The sequence below is a fragment of the Enhydra lutris genome, unplaced genomic scaffold (genome assembly GCF_002288905.1).
Source record: "Enhydra lutris kenyoni isolate GAN:26980312 unplaced genomic scaffold, ASM228890v2 scaffoldscaffold101, whole genome shotgun sequence".
Taxonomy (NCBI): Eukaryota; Metazoa; Chordata; class Mammalia; order Carnivora; family Mustelidae; genus Enhydra; species Enhydra lutris.
Genome location: NW_019154185.1, coordinates 1,031,279 through 1,052,119, shown reverse-complemented (window position 1 = coordinate 1,052,119; position 20,841 = coordinate 1,031,279). Strand labels below are relative to the sequence as shown.

Genomic DNA, 20,841 nt, shown 5'->3' with positions numbered 1-20,841 from the left:
CAAATAAATAAATAAAATCTTTAAAAAAAAAAGAAAAAAGAAAAAAATAAATCTCCGTCTGTAACTCTCAGGGTCTCCCCAGGTTTAACAGTTCCAAAAAACCCTCCTGATCTCTCTCTCTCTGTCACCCTAAACCTGGTCCTCTCCCAATGCCATGGCTTCACCACCCAGCCACTTGTGCAAATCAGCAGCCTGTGAATCAGCATGACCCTTCCCTCTACCTCAGCCCGCAGTATCATCCATCAATCACCAAATCCTATCAGTTTTTTTTTAAAGATTTTATTTATTTATTTGACAGAGAGAGATCACAAGTAGGCAGAGAGGCAGGCAGAGAGAGAGAGGGAAGCAGGCTCCCTGCTGAGCAGAGAGCCCGATGCGGGGACTCGATCCCAGGACCCTGAGACCGTGACCTGAGCCGAAGGCAGCGGCTCAACCCACTGAGCCACCCAGGCGCCCCTAAATCCTATCAGTTTTAACTCCTAAATATCTCATTATGTCCACGGTTAACACTACATTAATGCTCTAGTCAAGAGGTCTCAAAGTTTGGTTCGAGAACTCTGGAAGGATCCAGAGACACATCCAGTGCGTTCACAAGATGAAAAATTGCATAATAATTCCAAATATGCGGTAGTCCTGAGGCTGTGTGACATGTGATATCACCACAAATTGAATGCAGAAGCAAGTAGGAGAATCTGGCTATCTTCTATGAAGCCAGACGTTAAGGAGATTGGCAAAAATGAAAAACAATACCACCCTTCTCACTGCTCCCTTCTGTTTTAGAGAACATAGGGTTTTTTCTAGAACCATCTGACAATAGAACAAACAATCCTAATATTTGTATGAAACCATTAGAGACCCAGAATAGCAATCTTTTTTTTTAAACATATACTACCTGCAGAATAATTTTTTTTAAAGATTTTATTTGTTTGAGAGAGAGCACAAGCAGGGGGAGCTGCAGAGAGAGAGGGAGACAGAGGCTCCCTGCTAAGCAGGGGTTCCATCCCAGGACCTGAGATGGTGACCTGAGCTGAAGGCAGATGCTTAATCAACTGAGCCACCCAGGTGCCCCCATAGCCAAAGCAATCTTGAGAAAGAACAAAGCTTGCGGCATCATGCTCCCTAATTTCAAACTATACTACAGAGCTGCAGTAATCAAAACAGTATAGTAGTGGCATAAAAAACAGACACTTAGATCAACGGAACAAAATAGCCCAGAAATGAACCCAAATATATGTGGTCAATTAATTTATGACAAGGGAGCCAAGAACATAGAATGAGAAAAAGACAGTGTTTTCAGTAAATGGTGTTGGGAAAACTGAACAGCCACATACAAAAGAATAAAAGTGGATCACTAGTTTACATCATGCATAAAAATAAACTCAAAATGGATCTGAGTGCAAGATCTGAAACCATGAAACTCCTAGAAGAAAACACAGGTGGTAATCTTCTTGGTGTTGGTCTTGGTAATGATTTTTTGGATCTGACATGAGAAATGTGGAGGCCCAGAAAAATTAAGGCCATCCCACCTCAGGTTTAGCCTTAGCATAAGTACAGCCATCTTAGCTCCGCCAGCCATCTCAGACCCCTGTGCCCAAGGGCTGAACTTTTCCCTACTTTACTTTAGTTCTAAGGACCCCCACCCTGCTTTAGTAACAAGAACCCCCACCCTGCTTTGGTTCCAGAGACCCCCACCCTGCTTTAGTAACAGGAAGCCCCACCCTGCTTTGGTTCCAGAAACCCCCACCCTGTTTTAGTAACAGGAATCCCCCACCCTGCTTTAGTAACAGGAACCCATAAATACCCCTGCCTTAACTAAGCTCGGGGTCCAAGTCCCTACTCCGCTGTGTTAGGTATACTTGGGCCCAAACTTAAGCTTGTTGAATAAACCCGCGTGTGATTGCATCGGTGTTGGCTCCTTGGTGGTCTCTCGGACACGAAAACTTGGGTATAACAAGAAACAAAGGCAACAAAAGCAAAAATAAATAAATGGGACTCAATCAAACTAAAATGTTTCTGCACAGCAAACAAAACAAAACAAACAAACAAACAAAAAACCCACCAACAAAATGAAAAGGAAACCTACTGAATGAGAGAAAATATTTGTGAATCATATATCTGATAAGGGGCTAATATTCAAAATATATAAAGAACCCATGCAACTTAATAACAAACAAAATCACACAAAAAATAATCTGATTAAAAATGGGCAGAGGAGGGACACCTGGGTGGCTCAGTCAGCTAAGTGTCTGCCTTCAGCTCAGGTCATGACTCGAGGGTCCCCTCGGGATTGAGCCCAGCATCTGGGCTCCCTGCTCAGTGGAGCATCTTCTTTTCCTCTCCCTCTGCTTCCCCCACCCCCCTGTGTGTGCATTCTCTCCCAAATAAATAAATAAATTAGTCTTTAAAAAAAATAAAAATAAAAATGGGCAGAGGACTTGAACAGATATTTTCCAAAGAAGATACACAAATAGACAGCAGACACATGAAAAGATGTTCAGTATCACTCATCATCAGGGAGATGCGAATCAAAACCAAATGAGATACCATCTTACACCTGTTAGAATGACTACTATCAAAAAGACAAAAAAGAATAAGTGTGGGCAAGAATATGGAGAAAAGGGAACCCTTGTGTACTGTTGGTGGGGTTGTAAATTGGTGCAGCCATGGAAAACAGTGCAGAGGCCCCTCAAAAAATTAAAAATAGAACGACCATATGATCTAGCAATTCCGTTTCTAGGTGTTTATCCAAAGGAAACGAAAACACTAATTTGAAAAGATATAACCCCTCTCTGATGTTCACTGAAGTGTTATTTACAATAGCCAAGATACGAAAGCAACCCAAATATCCATCAATGGACGAATGGATAAAGAAAATGTGGTAGAGGCGCCTGGGTGGCTCAGTGGCTTAAAGCCTCTGCCTTCGGCTCGGGTCGTGGTCTCGGCGTTCTGGGATCGAGCCCCGCATCGGGCTCTCTGCTCGGCGGAGAGCCTGCTTCCCCCTCCCTCTCTCTCTCTGTCTGCCTCTCTGTCTACTTGTGGTCTCTGTCTGTCAAATAAATAAATAAAATATTTTTTTAAAAATGTGGTATAATATATAAAACAGAATATTATTTAGCCTTAATAAAGAAGGAATTCTTGGGGCACCTGGGTGGCTCAGTGGGTTAAGCCTCTGCCTTCGGCTCAGGTCATGATCTCAGGGTCCTGGGATCAAGTCCCGCATCGGGCTCTCCGCTCAGCGGAGAACCTGCTTCCTCCTCTCTCTCTGCCTGCCTCTCTGCCTGCTTGTGATCTCTCTCTCTGTCAAATAAATAAATAAAATCTTTAAAAAGAAAAGAAGGAATTCTTGCCATTTGTAACATGGATAGATCTTGAGTGCATGACGCTAAGTGAAGTAAGTCAGACAGGAAAGACAACCATCTCACTTACATGTGGAATGCAAAACAAAACAAAACAAAAAACACACACAAAAAAAACACCAAAAAATATGCAATGACAAAAAGCCGAGTTCATGAATACAGAGGGCATATTAACTATAGTTCATACTGTATTGTATACTTCAAAGTTGCTGAGAGAGTAAATCTTAAAAGTTTTCATCTTAAAAATTTTTTTTTGCGAGGGGCCTGGTGGGCTCTTGATCTCGGGGTTGTGAGTTTGAGCCCCATGTTGGATGTGGAGATTACTTAAAAATAAAATCTTTTAAAAAATAAAGAAAAAGAAAGAAGAAAGAAAAGGGAAAAAAGATAACTATGTTTGTTGATGGGTGTTAACTAGATTTACTGTGGTCATCATTTTGCAATGATTTCTGTAATACAGGGATCTACGTATCCCTTGGTAACAAGTTGATATTGGTGCAAAAATATGATTGTCAGCCAGAAACTCTATAGTACAGAGGGAAAAACTAAAACTCTTCCTGTTCACCCTATCAGAGTATATGAATTACAAGAATCATTACTCAAATGGGAAGCTTAACCTTCAAAGTGTTAAACCCCTGAGGTCAATCTACTGTAATGGCCTTTTGCTATACCAGGAAAGTGATAGGTGTGGATAGAAGGGGAAGATCCAGAGTTCACAATCGACCCCGGGGGTGGGGGGGCAGGAGGGCGGACAGGACTGCAAAACAGTGTGAAAGTGACAAATCAGAAGTAATACATAGAGAACAGCAGAAATACATTCAAGGGACACTTGATCCAACTCTCTGTGTGGGTGTGATGTGTATGGGCGGGATATGTGTAGTGTGGGGGTTTGTCAGGGAACGTACACTGGGAAAAGCAGCTTCCAGATTATGAGCTGAAATACAGGATCAAGATTTCAGCCAAGCCAGAGATGGGAGAGTGGGTGAGGGTCAGCAGAGCGTACTCGACCCAGGAATAGCAAGGATCCATTTGTTCAGAAGGCTAGAGAGAATGGGCTCTTCAAGTAACTAAAGGTCATTCTCTAGAGCAAGATCAGAGTGACTGTGGGAGCGGACCCCCATCCACACCGGAAGGCTGATGCTGGAGAGGTGTGTGTTGGGGGCTGGGGGTTAGGTGGAGCAACCTTGCTAAGCAAAATTTGAACTTAACCCTTTGGGCGATGGAGAGCCAGTAGGAGAGTTTTTCAATTTTTTACTTTAGATAATTTTAGATTTACAGAAGTGTTGCCAAAATAGTACACAGAGGTCTCATATACCCTTCTCTGAGCTTCACTTAATGTGAACATCTTACGTAACTGTGGCACAATGATCAAAGGAAGAAATAAACATCAGTTCAATGGTATTAAGCAAACTAAGACTCTATTTGGCTTTCATCAATTTTCTCACTAGTGTCCTTTTTCTGTGCCAGGATCCAGTCTAGGCCCCACACATTACACTGATTTGTGCAGTAAAGAATTATTTTTAAAATTTATTTTAAAGATTTTATTTATTTACTTGAGAGAGAGCGAGAGAGCAAGAGAGCATGGGAGTGGGAGGGAGAAGGAGAAGCAGGCTCCCTGCCAAGCAGGGAGCCCAATGCTGGGTTCCATCCCAGAACCCTGGGATCGCGACTTGAGCCAAAGGCAGACACTTCACCAAATGAGCCACCCTGGTGCCCTAGCAAAGGATTTTTAAATTTTAATTTTTCTGGAGGTAATCTCTACAGTCAGTGTGGGGCTTGAACTCATGACCCTGAGACCAACAGTGGGATGCTCTACCAACTGAGCTGGCCAGTCCCCCCTGTGCAGAAAAGGATTTTAAGGGAGGGTATGAGATGATGAGATTTACACTACCAGTTTGAAAGAAAGCTATTTAGGTTTGGGGGGAACTGGGAAGGAAAAGTGAATCAAGACAGGAGGCCCCAGGGATAAGCTAGACCAGCCCTGTCAGCACACTATGAAAGGTATGATCTGGCCTCTAGAGTTGGCACCCTTGCCTACCATGGCACATTAGTTCTTTTTTTTTTTTGATGTCCCAATATGCTGATTTAGAAACATGGCTTAAATAGAGCATGATTTCACTGGACCACAGTATTCCCTTGTTCCACTCCTGAATTTGGGTATATATATGCCAGAGAGACCTGGGAAGAGGATGGGAACTGTCACATGGATATCTTTAACTCGAAATAGTTAGAATCCAGAGAAAAAAGGAACTATTAAAGAGGAACCATTAAAGACCTAGTCACTATATTCGTCCATTTTACGCGTTGTCTTTAGTGCAGGCCGAAGTACCCACTTTTTTTTTTAGATTTATTTATTTATTTATTTGACAGAGAGAGAGAGATCACAAGAGAGACAGATGGGGGGGGGGCGGCGAGCAGGCTCCCAGCTAAGGGGAGATCCCGATGTGGGACTCGATCCCAGGACCCTGAGATCATGACCTGAGTGGAAGGCAGAGGCTTAACCCACTGAGCCACCTAGGTGCCCCCGAAGTACCCACTTCTGTGAAGTGCCATTCTTTGTGTTTCTCTCCTTCCCCAAAGTTGTCTGAGTGACGTTGTGTATCACAAATGTCATGGTTGAATCTGTGCGCCCCTGCCCAAGAGAGCTCCCAACTTCAGGTTCACATGCTTCACTCAAGCTTTTACTTGCGTGTTTCATAGCTGATGTAGCTGTCGAATTTCCAGCTCCATAAAATGAGTTTATTTCTTTTTTATTACCACTTGGCCCTTCCTTTTATTATTTTTTATAAGATGTTGTGTATTTATTTGAGAGAGACAGAAAGACAGAGAAAGTACCAGCAGGGGTGGGGGGTAGGGGAAGAGGGAGAAGCAGACTCCCCACTGAGCAGGGGCTCGATTTCCAGACTGTGAGATCATGACCTGAGCCAAAGGCAGAAGCTTAACCATCTGAGCCACCCAGGCGCCCCTGGCACTTCCTTTTAATTCCATTATATTTCAGAACTAAATTAGATATCAGGGGATCTGTTTCCTTCCTTTGACTTGGTCCTCTATTACAGTGTGAACTTGGACAAGCAAACTAGCTACACTTGGCCTCAGTTATCTCACATAAAATGACTACCCTGTCTACCTGGGGGGATAATGTCAAAGATGGATGGGCAGGAGCTATGCAGACACGACTGCTGTAAAAAAAGGGGGGATTATCCTGGTTATCTACACTTACTCCCATTGATTGCATCCTCTTTTGACTTCTAAATGAAGTAAAATATATACAAATTCCCAGAGACAGTGTAAGTTACATGGTATTCATTCTTCCATCTTTTCATTTATTCTGAACCAATGCATTGTGCTTGTTGGTGGCAAAATTTGACACCCCCAAATGTGTCTCTTGGGCATATGGATTATTTTAGTCTGATTCTTTTTTTTTTCTTTTCTAAAATTTTTCCTAAGTTTTATTTATCTTAATAATCTCTGTGCTCAACACGGGGCTTGAACTCACTGAGCCTGAGATCAAGAGTCCGAATGAGCCAGCCAGGCCTCCCTAGGCTGATTATTATTTTTTCCCCCTAGGCTGATTATTAAGAAATGGAAGACTAGGGAAATGTTTCTTTTCTTTTTTTTTTTCAGTTTATTTTATTTATGTAATCTCTACACCAAATGTGGAGCTTGAACTCAGGACCCTGAGATCAAGAGTTGCAGACTCCTCCATCTGAGGCAGCCAGGAGCCCCAGGAAGTTTTTCTTCTTTTATCTTCCCCTTAAGTGCCTAAGAGAATCTTGGGGTGCCTAGATGGCTCAGTCAGTTAAGCATCTGACTCTTTTTTTTTAAGATTTTATTTATTTATTTTAATTTAAATTTTATTTTATTTTATTTTTTATTATTATTTTTTTAGATTTTATTTATTTATTTGACAGAGATCACAAGCAGGCAGAGAGGCAGGCAGAGAGAGAGGTGGAAGCAGGCTCCCTGCTGAGCAGAGAGCCTGATGCGGGGCTCAATCCCAGGACCCTGGGACCATGACCTGAGCCGAAGGCAGAGGCTTTAACCCACTGAGCCACCCAGGTGCCCCTATTTTTTATTTTTTTATAAACATATAATGTATTTTTATCCCCAGGGGTATAGGTCTGTGAATCGCCAGGTTTACACACTTCACAGCACTCACCATAGCACATACCCTCCCCAATGTCCATAACCCCAACCACCCTCTCTCTACCCCCATCTCCCCGGCCACCCTCAGTTTGTTTTGTGAGATTAAGAGTCACTTATGGTTTGTCTCCCTCCCGATCCCATCTTGTTTCATTTATTCTTTTCCTAAGATTTTATTTATTTATTTGACAGACAGAGATCACAAGTAGGCAGAGAGGCAGGCAGAGAGGCTGAGCAGAGAGCCCGCTGTGGGGCTCAATCCCAGGACCTTGAGAGGTCTGCCTGAGCCAAAGGCCGAGGCCCAACGCACTGAGCCATCCAGGCGCCCCAAGCATCTAACTCTTGATTTTGGCTCAGGTCATGGTCTCAGGAGCCTGAGATAGAGCCCTGGGGGTTGCGCTCTGCAATTAGGCATGGAGCCTGCTTAAGATTCTCTCTCCCTCTCCCTGTGCACCCCCCCACCCCCAAAGAATCCAGACAGAGGTCCTGTTCTAGAAAGGGAGCTATAGTGACAGACAACTATAGTATAACATAATTTAGGTGTGGCAGACAGACGGGAATTTAGCAAAGTCTGTTAAAATTCTTTTCTGTGTCCCATTGTTTCTGTACAGCCTGGCAAACATGTTTACAAAATATTTGCTCTTTTCCAATTCCTTGTGAATTGTCTGCCTTCCTTTTGAAGCCCCAGACCCCTACTCCCTCTCCTTAGTCCAGAATAACACAAACGTCATTTTCTCCTGTTTTTGAAATCTCTCATTTTTTTGTGGATTCCCCATATGTACATAATTAAATTAGATTTTTCTCCTGTTAATCTGTCTTATGTCTGTGTAATTCATAGACCACTCAAAAGAACCTTGAAGGGTAGAGACAAAGTTTTCTTCTTCCATGTGCTCTTACCAAGTGCCTGGGTCTGTGCTAGGAACATGAAGACAAAAAAAGGATACTGTGCTTAAGGAGCTTACTTTCAGTAGAGCGCGAGAGAAAAGTAAGCAAATAAAATGAATAATGTATTCTTCACTTTCCACTAAAATACTCCTAATGGCACAGAAGGGAAAACCCATGTCTCCCTGGAGTTTGGCATAGCCTACATTAAGAAATTAATTTCTTTGAATTTTATCTTTTTTTAAAGTTTTAATTTTAATTCCAATTAGTTAACAGAGTGTAATATGAGTTGCAGGTGTACAATATAGTGATTCAACACTTCCATACACCACCAGGTTCTCATCACACGTGCCCTCCTTAAACCCTAGCACCGGTTTCCCCCCAACCACGACTTACCTTCTTATAACCATCAGTTTGTTCTCTATAGTTAAGTCTCTGTCTCTTGGTTTGCCTCTCTCTCTTGAATTTTATCTTTTATCTTTTAATTTTTTAAAAAGATTTTATTTATTTATTTGACTAAGATCACAAGTAGGCAGAGGGGCAGGCAGAGAGAGAAGGAAGCAGGCTCCCTGCTGAGCAGAGAGCCTGCACAGCTCGATCCCAGGACCCTGGGATCATGACCTCGATCCCAGGACCCTGAGATCATGACCCAACCTGAAGGCAGAGGCTTTAACCCACTGAGCCACCCAGGTGCCCCTATCTTTTAATTTTTTTTTTTAAAGATTTTACTTATTTACTTGAGAGAGAGTGCAGGAGTGAGAGAGCACAAGCAGGGGGAGCAGCAGAGGGAGAGCGAGAAGCAGACTCCCCATCAATCAGGGAGCCCAATGTGAGGTTCTATCTCATGACCCTCAGATCATCACTTGAGCTGAAGGCAGCTGCCCAACCAACTGAGCCATCCAGGTGCCCCTTGAATTTTATCTTTTAAAAGCCTTGCAAATTTTGCATTCTATACCAAAACATAGCCCTCTTTGTTTTGTTGTTGCTTTTTTTTTTTTTTTTTAACATATCATCCAACCAAGTGGGGTTTATTCTGGAAATACATTACTGATTCAACATTTAAATGTCAATGTAATGCATCATATTAATAGTCTTACTAAGAAACACTGCCAAAAAATTGAATAAAATTCAATATTGCATCATGATAAAAACTTTCAACAAACTAGGAAGAGAAAAGAACTTCCTTAACTTGATAAAGGACAAGTATAAAACACCTATAGCTGGGAGGGGGGTACCTGTGTGGCTCAGTCCGTTAAGCATCTGTCATCTGTTCAGGTCATGATCCAAGAGTCCTGGGATTGAGCCCCTTTGCAGGCTCCTTGCTCAGTGGGGAGCCTGCTTCTCCCTCTCTCTCTGCCTGCCACTCCCCCTGCTTGTATGCTTGTGCTCTCTGTCAAATACATAAATAAAATCTTTTAAAAAAAGCCTATAGCTGTATCATACTGCTTTCCCCTTGGGATGGAGAACAGGTAAGGATGTCTGCTCGCACTTCTATTCAATATCCTATTGGAAATCCTATTTAGTGGACAAGGCAAGAACAAGAAATGAGGCATAGGAACTGGAAAGGAATAAATAAAGATGTCCCTAGTTACAGTTGGCCGTCAGGCCTCACTCTGGAAGAGGTCTTCAAATTGGTGCACGGGGGAAGGGGAGCCTTGGAGCCGAGCACAGCCAGGCCTGCCTAGTGAATGGCTTCCTGGAGCACAGGCAGCACAGAGAATCCACCAGAACGAGCCCCCCCCCCCCCCCCGCCGCCCCCGCTTTCAGGTGGATGGAACTGGTGACAATCACACAGTGGGGACACCGGGAGGGCTGTGTCTTATTGCTGAGAATGGGGACATAGCCCTCGGTGATGCTTTACTTCTTGGGTTTAACAGACACCTCACAGCAGCTTTTATGGAAGACGTCAAAGCCCCAGTTTGAACGGTAGATGAGGATAAGGACGGGGCCAAAAGGCTCGCAAACAGGCTGACGGCTGCTCTTTCCAGCTTATCGGTCTCCTTAGAGGCTGGGGCCGGTCTCCTGTAGGCGACTTGGGTGACACACCAGCCCCGGGGAGCCCCCTGAGCACGTTCCCCGCACTCGGTGGGCCGCCCGGGCTCGGTCAGTAGGACGCCCTGTCCCCGCTGCAGTCCCGGCCCGCAGGGCCCTAGCTCAGCCGCTAGACGTCCTGGCCCAGGCCTCGAAGGCTGGCCGAGCATCCCGTTTATTTTAACATGTACAATTTTTCAGCCAAAGACTGACCAGAGAGGGGTGGTAACAGAGTGGCAACACGCAAGAGTTTTATTCAAGCTCTGGTTGCTTCGATTCCTGACGCCTCTACTGCTCTTTCCTGTTCCTCCTCACAAAAGTGGTGCCCCTTCTGATCCCCTTATCCCCTTCTCCAAATCTTTACAAGGGCCTCTCCAGTCCGCGTGGTCAAGTTCGTTCTCCCCGCCCTTGCAATACCCGGAATTCTGATCATTGGTACATTTTCTCCTGCCACTTTTCCTGCGTCTCTGATCCAGGAGTTAAGTCACTAAATTCTACAGGCCTCTGCTAACCGCGGGTTCGCTGCCTTCGTTCGGCCTGGAATCGCAGGCTGCCAATCAACAGAGGACGCAGACCTCTCGGAGCGAGGGAACTTGGACAGAATGGCGAGGCGCGCTGGTCTCGGCATACACAAGTGACCTCTTGTTCTCCAAAGCTCTTGACAGACAAGAAGGAAAAATGATCAGCTCTTCTGCTGTCTTTGTTGTATGATGCCTACACTACTGTCTAGGTCCAAATACAAGCACTTTGCATTACAGGACAGCACGAGGAGCAGAAGGGTGGGCGACAAGGATTCCTACAGAGGTGGAAAAATAAGATCCCTAGAGCTAAGAGAGGAAAAACTTTCTTTCAAAGACAGAGCAATCCTTCCCTCTCCCTCCCTCTTCTTTCGTCTTTGCCCCTTCCACCCTCCTCTCCCAGACATGAGCTGTCCAACAGAAATGGAATGCCAGTGAACTTGTGGAATCACTATGTTGTACACCTGAAATTGATGTGATATTGTGTGTTGACAACACATCAAAGAACATATTTAGGATAAGTTCACCTGACAGTCTCTAGGATGTGATTATTATGTTTTTCTTTTCTTTCTTTCTTTTTGTGCTTTTTTTCTTTTTTTTATTTATTTTTTATTTTTTTAATATTTTATTTATTTATTTGAAACAGAGAGAAAGAGATCACAAGTATGCAGAGAGGCAGGCATAGAGAGAGAGAGAGGAGAAAGCAGGCTCCCCGCTGAGCAGAGAGCCCGATGCGGGCCTCGATCCCAGGACCCTGAGATCATGACCTGAGCCGAAGGCAGAGGCCTAACCCACTGAGCCACCCAGGCGCCCTGTGCTTTTTTTTCTTAAGGTGATTTTAAAGGTTTTTCAGATTACCATTGAATCACAATATAATAAACGTATTCTACTTAAGTCATCAATGTAAAATAAAAGTTGTCTCTCCTGGGTAGGAATGATGCCAGAACTTATTACACATTGAGCAATCCACGTATCATCACAGACAACATAAAAATATCGAGTAGCTGAACTGGTTAATTTGTATCAGTGCATGGCTTTGTTTTGCTGTATTATTTCCGCAGAATTTATTTATATTAAAAGTGCTTTAATGAATAAAAAAAGAAATATGACATGAGCCACATGTCATTTTAGATGTTTTGCAGCCACAATTTATTTTTTTATATTTATTTTAAAGTAGGCTCCATGCCCAACATGGGATTTGAACTCATGACTCTGAGATCAAGAGGCCCATTCTCTATGGACTGAGCCAGCCAGGCACCCCTAGCAATCATACTTTAAAAAGAAACAGGTGGGGGATGCCTGGGTGGCTCAGTGGGTTAAGCCTTTACCTTCGGCTCAGGTCATGATCTCAGGGTCATGGGATTGAGCCCCACTTTGGGATCTCTGCTCAGCAGGCAACCTGATTCCCCCCTCTCTCTGTCTGCCTGTCTCTCTACCTACTTGTGATCTTTGTCTGTCAAAAACAAAACAAAACAAAACAAAACACAGGTGAAATTAATTTTAATAATGTTTTATTCAATGCAACTGACCCAAAATATTATTGTTTCGACATGCAATCAATATAAAAACGCAGAGGTTTGCATTCCTTTTTCCAAGCAGTCCCTGATACTGGGTGTGCACTTAGCCCTATGGAACATCAATTTTGCACTGGCTGCATTTCAAGCACCTAACACCCACCATACTGGACAGCTTGGCCCCGGAATTTCCCCTCTTCCCCATTCTTGTCCCACCACCCCGCCGGAAAAAGTGAAAATGGGGGGGTAACACTGCTACTTTGGGACTGAGGCAAACTCGGGGAGGACACAACACCCTGTTTGGTTGTGATGTTGCATGCTGAGACCTCTCAGCCAGCCTCCCTTGCCCCCCTTCCCCGCTCCGCTCCCCGAGGCACCTCGAACCGCGGGAAAGTGCCGGGCTGTGGGTGGGGGATGGGGGGAGTGGGGAAGGTGGGGTGTGTGTGGAAGATTTAGCGGGGACACGCACGCATGCGTACTACGTGTGCTCATATGGGCAGCCTGGCGCCCTAGCAACGGGTTCCAAGCCACTGTTTCGTCGGAATTAAGTGGCTTTCCCTGGAGTTCTAGTCCCACCAGCCGAGTTATCATATCCGTTTCTCCCGTTCACTGGTTAGATCTCGCCTGTAGTGCGCCCCCGAGCCCTGAGCCGGCTCCTCAAATGAGTACTCGTGGTTTCCGCGTGGGAACCAACCCTTGCCGCCTCAGGCTCGCCCTCCCCGGGCTGAGGTGGCTGCTGGGGCTGTGGCTGTTCCTGGGGCTTCAGGCCACCCCCAGCGCGGCCTTCTACCTCCCCGGGTTGGCTCCAGTTAACTTCTGCGAGGCGGCCCGAGAGACTGCAACCTGCAAGGTGAGGACCCGTGGGAGGCAGTGAGATGAGGGGAAGGCTTCCGGCAGGGGTAGGGGGCACGCCGGGGGGAGACCACGGTCGCGAGCTCTTTCGCCTCTGACCCAGAACGCCACAGCCCTTTCTGTGGGTGTGTCTCAGCGGCTCTATCTCTGAGCCTCGCACGTGGAGCATCTGGACCTCTCTTTTTCCCAGATTCTCTTTCCCTCCCTTTCGGCCCCTCCCCTTACTGTCCTTTCGCCCAACTCCGGCTCAGCTCTTCCTCAGTCCTCATAGCTCCTCCCTTTCCCCCATTTCTCTTGGCTCCCTCCCTTTCATCTCAGCGTTTCCTCTTCTCCTCCCTCCCCGCCCCGCCCCGCCCCGCCCCGCCCCTCCCTTGCTCCTCTACCTTCGCAGTCCCTCCCCTCACCTCCCTCTAGGCCCCGCCCCGGTGCCTGGGCCCCTCCCTTCCCCACTTCCCTCGTAGCCCCTCCCTCCCCAGTAGCCCCGCCCACCCTTCACCTAGCCCCCGCCCACCCTCCCATTTAGCCCCACCCCTTCCCTCCAATCTCCCCCCTGGGTCCCGCCCTTTTTGCCTGGCTCCACCCCTCCCTCTTTCTTTTCCCTCTGGGCCCGCCCCCTTTCTTCCTCCCCTTTTTTTTTTTGAAGATTTTTTTTTTAATCTGACAGAGAGAGAGAGAGAGAGAGTGAGAGAGTGAGACAGAGAGGGAACACGAGCAGGGGGAATGGGAGAGAAGCAGGCTTCCCACCGAGCAGGGAGCCCCATGCAGGGCTCGATTCCAGGACGCGGGGATCATGACCCCAGCTGCAGGCAAATGCCTAACGGCTAAGCCACCCAGGCAGCCCTTGCTTCCTCCTTTCCGCAGTGCTTCTCCACCGCCCTTCTTAGCTCCTTCTGTTCCTCCTTCCTCTGAGCTCCTCCCTCCCTATTGGCTGCTCCTCCACTTAGCTCCTCCTCTTCTGTCGCAGCTCCTTTCCTTCCGCCGCCTGGGCTCTTTCCTCCCGTCGCCTGGGCTCTTTCCTCTTGCTCTCTTCTTCCGTTTCCTGTTGTCTCCCTTGTACTCTCTCCCACACACTCACCATGGTCTTTTTTAAAAAAATTGATTTAAATTCCAGTGAGTTCACATGCAGTGTTATATTAGCTTCAGGTGTAGAATTTAGTGATTCAACACTTCCATACAAAGACCAGGAGCTCGTCACAAGTACAATGCTTAGTTCCCATCAGCTATTTCACCCATCCCCCTATCCGCCTCACTGTGGTCTTAGACGCAACCCCACCATGTTTCCTTTTCTGTCATTCTTAACTCCTCCAGCAGCCTGCTTGTTACCTCCCTAATTCTTGTTAATGCACTTTTGTATCCCCTAGGCCCTTTGCCTGTAAACATCAAGGTATTATTTACCTCTCAGACTTGAGAGGATAAAATGAGACAATGTATGAAAAGCACTGACAACTATACCTGGCGCTTAGTAAGCTTAGTCAGCTTTCCATAAATGGTAACTATTATCATTATTCGTTTTCTTTAGGCAGAGATTTTTTTATTTAAAGTTTATTTAAGTCATCTCTACACCCAACTGGGGCTTGAACTCAAGACCTCAAAATCAAGAGTTGCATGCTCCTCCCACTGAGGCCAAGGTGTCTGTCCTCTTGAAGTTCTCCAATAATTTCCTGACTCATTTCTTCAGCAGCCTGGTTTCTGTAACTAAGCTGAGTCCAAAAAAGGTTGTGTGTTGTACTTTTTTTGGGGGGGGGCAAGTAATCACTTCAAAAGATACTAATGAATAAGACTTATTTTTCTGACTCCTAGTTGCCTAATTTAGTGAATGGGGTAGTGTTCTGTCATAGGGCACCACAAAGGCACTGGGAAGTTGAGAACAGTGCTGGGTGTGGTTTAACTATAGACTTAACCAACTTGAAAGTTCCAGGGTGTTTTGTTTTATTTTTAAAATTTTATTTATCAGAGAGGGCACAAGCAGGGGGAGCTGCAGGTAGGGGGAGAAGCAGGCTCCCTGATGAGCAAGGAGGCAGATGTGGGACTTGATCCCATGACACTGGGATCATGACCTGAGCCAAAGGCAGCTACTTAACCGACTGAGCCACCCACGTGTCCCATTTTCCAGTGTTTTTTAAAGGTCAGTTTTGGGGCAGCAAGTTTGCCCTTAAAACCTGGAACTTGCCTTTTCCTGTGTGAAGTTTTTTTTTTTTTTTTTTTTTAAGATTTTATTTATTTATTTGACAGAGATCACGAGTAGGCGGAGAGGCAGGCAGAGAGAGAGGAGGAAGCAGGCTCCCCGCTGAGCAGAGAGCCGGATGTGGGGCTGGATCCCAGGACCCTGGGATCATGACCCGAGCCGAAGGCAGAGGCTTTAACCCACTGAGCCACCCAGGCGCCCCTCCTGTGTGAAGTTTTGATGGTAACGTTTTGAGCCAACATCTTGCCAAACACGTGTAATGTAGGAAATGGCATTTACAAAATATTTTTATGTCTGCCTTTTCTCTGGTAGTTCCTCATCCTGAATCTCTGTTCTTTATTTCATCAGGCTTCCTAGCAAAGAAACATGATCTTTAACCATAACAAATATCTGGAATTTTTCCATAAGCTCTTTTCTTTTTGGGTTGTTACTTGCATCCCTACATGTTTCTACTTTTTATTCTGAGTTTTTGCCTTCTTCTTTTGGTGAATCTCTCATTTTTAGGTTTAACACTCTAAACTTACTTCATTTGGTAGCATCCAGCCCCTTGGTTTTTTTTTTTTTTTTTTTTTTTTTTTTTTAGTTTTGAAACTTTTGCTATTACAAAAGCAGTAGCATGCATGATAGATGACTAGAAAATGCAGATAGGCAAAAATAAGAAAAACATTTCTAATAACTAGAGAATTACTGCTATTACTATCTTACCATATGTTCTAGATTTTTTTCTACACATACTCATACCCACATGTGTATTTTTTAAAGATTTTATTTATTTATTTGAGAGAGAGAATGAGAGAGAGAGAGAGGGTATGAGAGGGGAGAGGGTCAGAGGGAGAAGTGGATTCCCAAGTGAGCAAGGAACCTGATGCGGGTCTTGATCCTGGGACTCCAGGATCATGACCTGGGCTGAAGGCAGTTGCTTAACCAACTGAGCCACCCAGGTACCTCACATGTGTATTTTTAATAGAGTTTTAAAATTTTTTAGAGCAGTTTTAGGTTTACAGCAAAATCGAGCAGAAAGTGGAGTTCCCATATAGCCCTGCCCCCACGCATGCCTAGCCTTCTTCATCAACAGCCCCTACCAGAGTGTTACATTCCTTATAGTTGATGAACCTGGGCTGACACATCATTGCCACCCAAAGCCCATAGTTTACATTACAGTTCACCCTTGGTGAAGTTTGGAGGAATGTGTAATGACATGTATCCATCATTATAATATCATATAGAGTAATTTCACTGCCTTATACATTCTCTATGCTCTCTGCTATTATCTGTCCCTCTCTTAATCCCTGGCAACCACTGATCTATCTACTGTCTTCATAATTTTGCCTTTTCCAGAATGTCTTATAGTTGGAATCATACAGTACGTAGACTTTTCAGACTTGCTTCTTTTACTTAGTAATATGCATTTAGGGTTCCTCTGTGTCTTTTCATGGCTTAATGGTTCATTGCTTTTCAGTTTTGAATATTCTGTTATCTGGATGTACCACAATTCATTCATATATTTATCTACTAAAGACATCTTGGTTGCTTCCAAGTTTTCACATTGATGAACAAAGCTGCTATAGACATTGTGCCGGTTTTTGGGTAGATTTATGTTTTCAACTCCTCTGGGCAAATACCAGGGTGTATCACTGCTAGATTGTATATTAAGAGTATATTTAGTTTTTTTCTTCTTTTTTTCCTTTTTTCTAAAAAAAGATTTTATTTATTTATTTGACACAGAGAGAAATCACAAGTAGGCAGAGAGGAGGCAGGCAGAGAGAGGGGGGGGAAGCAGGCTCCCCGCTGAGCAGAGATCTGATGCGGGGCTTGATCCCAGGACCCTGAGATCATGACGTGAGCCGAAGGCAGAGGCTTAATCCACTGAGCCACCCAGGCGCCCCTATATTTAGTTTTTTTAAAGAAATTGCCAAGCTTCTTCTAAAGTGGCTGTACCATTTTGTATTCCCACTAGCAATGAATGGAAGTCCATATGCATTTTTTACCTACATAAAATGATGGTATCCATGTTTTTTTGTAACCTGCACTTTTCTTTCTTCTTTTTTTTAATCAATGCCTTGTTTCTCTCCTTTTTTTTTTTTTAAGATTTTTGAAATTTATTTGTCAGAGAGAGAGTGAGCCAAAGCAGGAGGAGTGGCAGGCAGAGGGAGAAGCAGGTTCCCTGCTGAGCAAGGAGCCCCGGTGGGACTGGATCCCAGGACCCTGGAATCATGATCTGAGCCTGAGCCAAAGGCAGACGCTTAACCATCCCATAACCTACACTTTTCTATTAACAACTCTATCTTTCCACACTGACAGATTTTTTCCACATGAATACATTTTTATCTCATGTATTACCAAGTTCATAGATTTCCTTAGCTATCCCTGAAATAACCAAATCAGAATCCAATCTAGGACCACAAATTGCATCTCTTTATTATAGTCTATGATTCTTTTCATTAAGCACAGTCCCTGCTTTTTCTTTTCATAACATTAATTTATAAAAGGGATCAGTCTGTTTTTCCTGTACAATACCCCTCCACCTGGACTTGTCTCTTTGCTGCCTTGTGATGGCATTCAGATTGGTTTAATAGTTAGACTTGAACCCTTTGGAAAGCAATTTGAAATATACATCAAAGTCTTTGAAACTGTTCATCCCCTTGATTGTAATGATCTCACTTAGAATAATATAGAAAGATACAGTCAGATAAGAAGTTTTCCCTGTGAAGGTCTCATCTACCTGGGTCTTTTAGTCACATAGTATCCCTCCCTGAAGAGCACCAATATCGTCAGTTTCTCATATCCTGCCAGGGATTTCTTGATTAAATGAACAAATATGTGTTTATATAATTTTTTCCTCCTTTTTTTTTTTTTAACACAAATGGGAGCATACTGTTCTCCCCTTCAGGTGCCTTTATAATTTAATGATATAGCTTAGAGATCACTTTATATCATTATATAAAGAACACCCTTGTTCTTTTTTAATGGTATATCATTCTATTATAAGGATGTTATATATTGGATTTACATAGTCCCTTATGTATGTATTTAGCTTGTTTCTATACTCTTGATCTTACGAAACATTGTTGCATATGAGAATATCCATAGAATAAATTCCTAGGAATGCAATTGCTGGGTCAAAGAATAGATGCACTTAGCAATTTTGATATCCTCAAATTGCTTTCCACGGAGGTTGCATTAATTTACACTTCCGCAGACAGTGTGTGAGAGTGCCTGCTTCTCCACAGCTTGACAAAGTGTTGTCAAACTTTTAGATCTTTGACAATTTTATGGGTGAAAAATTGTGTCTTATGGTTTTAATTTATGTTGGTGTTATCAGGAGTCTTTTTTAAAATTGAGAATCATTTCATATAAATAAAAACAACTTGTATTTTCTTATAGTGAACTATCTATATATTCTTTGTTCATTTTTCTGTAAGGTTGGACATTTAAAAAATTGATTTGTGGACACTTTTTTTTGGTTCTGTGGACACTCTTAAATCAGGAAACTAGTCCTTTATCTGTGACATTCTTTTCCCAAGTTTGTCAGTTGTCTTTTGGTTTTGTTTATTGTATTTTGTTTTTGTTTTTGTTTTTTTGCCGTTTAGAAAAATTGGCTTTTATTCTAAGATATCAAAAATTTTTTTGTTTTCTGACTTTTGTGCCCTGTTTTGAAAGGTCTTAACCAAGCCATCCAAGATTATAAAATTATTCTCCCATGGCTCCTTCTATTACTTTTATGGTTTAAATTTTAATAAATAATATTGATATTTCCTGGTATATGTATTAGGTAAGTATCCAGCTTAACTTTTTCCCCCCCAGATCATTGACCAGTTATCTTAACACCATTATTGAATAATTTCTCTTTTCTTCACTTGACTTGTGAAACCATTAAGGTTCTTTTAAATGTAGTAAGCTCCAGATATGCATTTAAAGACTTTATTTATTTATTTGACAGAGATCACAAGTAGGCAGAGAGGCAGGCAGAGAGAGAGAGGAGGAAGCAGGCTCCCCGCAGAGCAGAGAGCCCGATGTGGGGCTCGATCCCAGGACCCTGGGATCATGACCTGAGCCGAAAGCAGAGGCTTTAACCCACTGAGCCACCCAGGCACCCCAGATATGCATTTTAAAATATGAATCTATGTATGTTGTGTTTTGGGATTCTAGATGAGAACTATTATCCTTAATTATCTGTTGTCCTTCGCTTTTCCCTATTCACCTTTATAAAACTCTAACTGATATATGTTGCTGTTGCTGAATTTCTGACAAGGTTTCATTAAGTACAGATACAATACTCTTACAGAGTTACAGTAACGCTGTTTATATTTGTCCCAAACTTGATGATTTTCTACATCCTCTTAAAAAAAAATCTAACCTTATGGTAAAGATGATAGCAGATGTTCAGTTAGAAAAAAAAAAACAGTTTATGGAATTTTGAACAAGAATAATGTTCACTAAAGTTCTGCTGTTTTAGTCTTTTTAAAAACCCTATCTTGGGGCACCTGGGTGGCTCAGTGGGTTAAAGCCTCTGCCTTCGGCTCTGGTCATGATCCCAGGGTCCTTGGGATGGAGCCCCACGTCGGGATCTCTGCTCCGCAGGGAGCCTGCTTCCCCCCCCCCCTCTCTGCCTGCCTCTCTGCCTACTTGTGATCTCTCTGTGTCAAATAAATAAAATATTTAAAAAAAAAAATAAAAATCCTATCTTGGGGGCACCTGGGGGGCTCAGTCAGGTGTCTGACCCTTGATCTCAGCTCAGGTCTTGATCTCAGGGTCATGAGTTCAAGCCCCACATAGTGCTCCATGCTGGGCATGGGGCCTACTTAAAACAAAACAAAAAAAACCCAACCCTATCTTGTAGATTATCAAGACCCTAGCTGAGATCCAGGGAAGTAAATGGAAGTATCCTGTGAAAAGCCAGAATAGATACCCTAATGCTCATGCACTAACCCTCATGCTCTCAGTCTTTTTGATTTAGTTTTAACAAATCTGTGATTTATTCTACAAGTTGAGGGCTTGCTCTCTAGCAGATCGAGGGTGGGAGAAGAAGGGAGAAGAAGGGAGAAGAGGCATCACGACAACTGACAGCTGAAAAGAAAGACGTAAAATCTATACAAAGAAGTTGAAGCTCTTTGGTAGGGGTGAGGGGTGTGGGTAGTAGGGGTGTGGGTACCATCTATCGCAGTGTAGTTTTGGGGCAAATAGTGTTCACTTAGTTTGATCCTGAGGATGTCACAGAGTCAAAGCTGGTACAAGGATCGATGTTCAAAATAACCCTGAGCCATCAAGGAAGGTTGAATTGTGATCACCATGTTCTGTTTAAGATAGGAAAGAATGAAGTGTATTTTAGAATGATTCTTATAAAAATGGTTAAAATGATACAA

At 43.7% G+C, this 20,841-nt stretch overlaps 1 protein-coding gene across 1 annotated transcript in view; it reads left to right on the top strand.

Moving 5' to 3' along the window:
* Positions 1-13,102: 13,102 nt before the first annotated feature.
* Positions 13,103-20,841, top strand: part of LOC111139344 (transmembrane 9 superfamily member 2-like) — an 80,688-nt gene continuing 72,949 nt past the window's right edge. Inside the window, exon 1 of the mRNA XM_022491610.1 lies at positions 13,103-13,291. Coding sequence (XP_022347318.1) covers positions 13,103-13,291 — 189 coding nt within the window. The remainder of the gene's footprint in view (positions 13,292-20,841) is intronic.